At 43.5% G+C, this 5,140-nt stretch overlaps 1 protein-coding gene across 1 annotated transcript; it reads left to right on the top strand.

The window, feature by feature from the left end:
- The first annotated feature begins 3,868 nt into the window (after nucleotides 1–3,868).
- On the top strand, nucleotides 3,869–4,795 carry LOC108913393. Its single transcript, XM_018718942.1, has one exon. The coding sequence runs from the start codon at nucleotides 3,869–3,871 to the stop codon at nucleotides 4,793–4,795; it is 927 nt and encodes a 308-aa protein (XP_018574458.1).
- Nucleotides 4,796–5,140: the final 345 nt, after the last annotated feature.

Raw genomic sequence — 5,140 nt, 5'->3', positions numbered from 1 at the left:
AAATTCCTTGCCCAAATCCGTCTGTAAATTACGAGGTATTCGACTATCAGTACCGAGAATCTTTTTCATAGCACTAGCAACTTCTTCGCCGGATTTTGTTTTAAGTGGAGCCGTCCACACGTACTTTGAGAAGGCATCTATTACAACCAGTATATAACGATAATTTTTATTGAATTTAGCATATGGTATCATCTCCACGAGATCGGCTTGAAAGAGATCATCTAGCCCGTGAATTACTACCTTTCGCCTATTAAAATTAACTCTTGCAGGCTTATGTAATTCGTTAACAATATCCCTCTTTACAGCTGACATGTTTACTGAACGGCCACCCCACACAAACTAATCAATAATTAATCACGTGGTGCAATTAATTTGGCTTCCAGAAGCTCCTCGATGATGCTGTTCATTTCATTTACGTGATTGGAATTTCCCGCTTCTTGGGAGGCCATTAAAAGCCTAAGTCGATCCACAAGTTCGTTGGGATCGTTCCAGTACACGTAGTCGATAGCGTTATCTGTGACATTCATCATTAGCTTACTGCCGCCGCCACCACGATGTCGGTGCCTTTGAAGAATCGGCTTTATGACATATTTATATTTCCAGCTATTTCCGCCCGATATCGGCTTCGATGAGTCATAAGACAGTCTGTTGGCACTGGTATTTCTAATGATGTCAGCATATTTCTTTTCATCGTCGCTCGTGTAAATTTTAAGTGGACGCTTCTTAAACAACAATTCAAAGAGGCCCCTCGTTCCCTCATATTCGCTGTCCTTTATTAGCACATTATCGTCAACGAATTGGACTTTAGAATCTCCGATATAGAAGTCATCTTCGTCGAGATTGTATCTGATGCCATACTTTACGTCAAAGCTATCTTTAGTATCATGCACCAGTCCGGATATGTAGAATTTAGGCAGATCGTGGAATTTCTCAAGATATTCCTCGTCAAAATTGGATTCTTCGATGCCGCCGTCCCTCTCGGTGGGGTCGGGATCCATATAGTTATCGCTATCGGCATTACTCGTTGTTTCTTCTATCTCACTCTTTGGTTCGGACTTCTTTATCTCCTGTTTTACGACGGGCAAGGTCGACAGCTGCGACTGAGGTGTTGATACTTGTTTGATATTCGTAGCAATCGTTCGAAGTGGGGCCGTGATGGGTGCAAAAGATTTTTCAACCAGCTGATCATGACGCTTGAGAGCCTCCAATTTTCGTTTGATGGACTTTCGAGCTTTGATAATGTTATTAGTGGTAGCGGTCGCGTCCATAATGATACACGGCTAACGAATGACTAATGATAATGCACACCTTTACAGGTATATATACTCATCAAAGCCTTTACGGTAGCGCCGACTGCTGGCAATGTCGCTATCCTTGTCTATCACTAAAAACCCATATCTATCTGTCCAGCATAAGGAGCACATGTGTTTGAAATCCTCAAATTTCATATCTGTATTCACATGATCGTTATAAACATGCCGGAGATTGAGGTCATCCTGCTTGAATAGCACCATAAAGTTGGCATTGTGTCTCACCAAGTGCTTCGGTATACGCATATAAGTCTGACAGAGATAGAAACAATCCACCCGTTTATGTGCTGAACCCGCGCCATGCTGAAATAGTCACGTATCGGGCTCTGGTTATCGCATGCTACGTCATCGAAGATAAACACCGAGTACAATTTAGCTTGGGCTGGTGTTAATATATCGTCGCTGTTCTTGAACTGATTGTATTCAACAAGTGAATCGAGCACCTTCTCCAGATACTTGTATTTAGGCTGATACAGCGATTTCGAGTAGACGTAAACATTTTTAAAGTACAATCCATTCGGATGAGTCAGCAGACCGATCTTCACGTTCGTTTTGCCACAGTTCGAAGGTCCACATATAATACATCTAAGACTATGTGGTAGCAGGGGCCCATGTTTTTTGAATTGCTTATCGCCGTTGTCCACGAAATCGATGTTTTCGATTTCGAGACTGCCGCCTGCCGCAACTTCTTTCTTGAAGCGCATGGTCAATACTAACAGAAAGACAGATGTGCGGGAGTAGCCGGAACCATGGCTGCTAAAGTTAAATTGGGTTGGGGCATCGCGAAGCCCAAGAGGAAGAAGCCTGCGAAAAAATCCGGCGGAGCTCTAACATTCCGCAAAGTTTCCGATAAAATCCGCAAAGCTGTACGTCAGGCAAGCACCGTTGAGGATGCCGTGAAGAAGGCTGTTCGAGTAGCCGAACGCATGAAGAAGGCCTCCACCGGAGGCATATCAAAGGCCCGCGTAATTCCAATTCCAAAGACCGGCGGTCTCCTGCCTCTGATTCCCATATTCGCGGGAATTAGCGCTCTCAGTGCTCTGTCTGGTGGAGCTGCGGGCATCGCCAAGGCTGTAAACGATGCTAGGAATGCAGCCACCCAGCTTAAAGAATCTCAACGTCACAACGAAAAAAATGGAGGCAATCTCTCTCCTCTACCTACAACCCTATCGACAAGGACATGGCCTGTATATGAATAAGACGAAGAAGAAGTGTTGTAACAAGTCCAAGAAAGCCGGCAAATGACTAGAAAAACTACCGAATCGCGCTCTCACCGATCAAGATTTACTTAAATACGCAAAATTATTGGAAATTCCACACTTCAGACGCATCTATATGAGGGATCGATTACCTAAAAATGTACATAAAAACGAGTGTGGGATCCTGAATTTGGACAGTGACAGTGGTGCAGGTACTCATTGGACGGCATATTACAAGAGAGGATCTGAAGCCGTATATTTCGATAGTTTCGGTAATTTGAGACCGCCTGTGGAATTATTAAAATATCTAGTCATGTCGCGTCAAATATAATCATAAACAATACCAGACGTATGATACGGTGAATTGTGGACATCTGTGTCTGAAATTCCTATATAATGAGTCACGCTGATAAAGTCACGGTCAGTCGGCGTGAGTCATCCAAGCAGAACAGTGCACGTGTGTGTTGATATGTCATATACGCTTACGTTATCGGGTGATTCATCGATTCTGAGTTCGCAGTTTTACCCGCCTATTGAGCTCGAGGACGATGCTGAATATGTAATCGGGCTTACGGACTTTCTAGCCTACCACTCCATACCGAATGTTGATTCTACGAATAATCGTTTCTATTACGGTGATGCTGATAAAGTTATAAAAATACCGGAGGGATCCTACGAGATAGAAGATATAAATACATACATAAATAGTAATTTAGCCGAGCTCACCGCTACCGATACTAATCTCCCCGATAATTTAGTGTTTGTTTCCATAAAATCCAATAAAAATACGTTAAAGTGTGAAATTAAAGCAAACACGACAATTAATTTCAACAAACCCAACAGTATAGGTAGATTATTGGGATATAAAAACCGTAAATTAAAGGCGAACAAGTTTCACGAATCCAATAATCCTATTAAAATTCAAAAAGTCAACGCCATTTGTGTGGAGTGCAATCTCGTTTCGAACAGTTTCATTAACGGTCAACCGGGTCACATCTTACACGAATTTTTCCCGAGAGTCGGTCCTGGCTATAAAATAATAGATTCTCCGGCCAACGTAATCTACCTGCCGGTCAACAAGCGTCGCATCGAGGGTGTAACCATTAAAATAGTGGATCAAGACGGGGATTTGATCAATTTCCGTGGAGAAGTCATCACGTTAAGACTGCACCTGAAGAGGAATGGGGCTTAGAATCCGGAGTGGCTTTGGGCTCGCTGTCGTCGGTCACAGCCGAAAACCTTTAAAAGCCTCACCTGGAGCGAAATCAATTAGTCTACCTGTGACGTTTAAAGGGTTCACATCGCAAAACAAGAAGATTTTGTACTCTCTGGGCTACAAAGTGCTACCACCACGTCGCAATGAATTCTAATATTCTAAACGTGTTGGAGAAGCCGCTCTTCGATAACGCTATAGTAAATTTCGAGAAGCGTTCCCACGGTCCGTATTCGGCGACGAACTTGAACAACAACGATGAAATCCGCATCCCGATTCAGCAGCAGGATACGTATACGGCTCCATATTATAGTCTCCTGTATATCAGAGGTAGACTGTGCAAAGCTGATGGCACGGTTTCGGCGACTGCAAAGTTCGACAGGATGGGCATTTTGCTGCTGTTCGACGAAATCCGATACGAGTTGAATGGTATACCTGTGGATAGATCGCGAAACCCCGGCCTCACGACCATCATGAAGAACTACGTGTCAATCAGTCAAAATGAAAGCCTAAAGTTGGAAAATGCCGGCTGGATTATCAGCGACCATTTCACCGATGCCGAGGGCAATTTCGACGTATGCATCCCTCTGAGGATATGCATGGGATTCGGGGAAGATTTCCAGAAAATTATCGTCAATTTGAGACAGGAGCTGGTACTTATTCGCGGCTCCACTGATACGAACGCCATCGTGGGCGTTGCTGGCGACGATGAGGGTCTCCGTGTACAACTACAGAGTGTTTCATGGAAGGTGCCACACGTATCGGTGGCTGATGCGGAACGTTTGAAATTGTTGAAATATATCGACAGAAACGTAGAATTGGCTGTGCCTTTCCGTAGCTGGGAACTGCACGAGTACCCCTTGCTTACCGAGACCCGGACACATACTTGGAGCATAAAAACTTCTTCACAGCTGGAGAAGCCTCGATTCATAATTTTCGGCTTCCAAGTGGCCCGTAAGAATAAGATTGATAAGGCCATGAGCCAGTTTGATCATTGCAATTTGACCAATTTCAAGGTGTTTCTAAATTCCGATTCGTACCCGTACGATAACTTGAATGTGGATTTTTCATAGAATTGTTATGCTATCCTGTATGACATGTATGCTCAATTTCAACATTCATATTATCAGAAGGATAGCGAGTATTTTCTAACTACATATACGTACAAGCATATGGCTCCTCTGGTAGTCGTCGATTGTTCCTGTCAGAATGAGGTTCTAAAGTTGGGAACTGTGGACATTAGGTTGGAATTCGGTACTAATGACAATATCCCGAAGGAGACCGCAGCCTATTGTCTTATAATTCACGATAGGATCGAGTACTATAACCCTCTGACGAGCATAGTTCGCACTTATTAGTAGCAGCATCAGCAGCTATGTACATAATCGACTTGCAGGGATTCCAATACAAAAAAGAAT

Source organism: Anoplophora glabripennis, unplaced genomic scaffold (genome assembly GCF_000390285.2).
Source record: "Anoplophora glabripennis isolate ALB-LARVAE unplaced genomic scaffold, Agla_2.0 scaffold1046, whole genome shotgun sequence".
Classification (NCBI taxonomy): Eukaryota; Metazoa; Arthropoda; class Insecta; order Coleoptera; family Cerambycidae; genus Anoplophora; species Anoplophora glabripennis.
The sequence above is the reverse complement of the archived record's forward strand: the minus strand, read 5'-3'. Positions and strand labels throughout refer to the sequence as shown.

Bases quoted from the DNA above. Each gene is read 5' to 3' on its own strand.
- LOC108913393 (XM_018718942.1), top strand. From the start codon at position 3,869: ATGAATTCTAATATTCTAAACGTGTTGGAGAAGCCGCTCTTCGATAAC.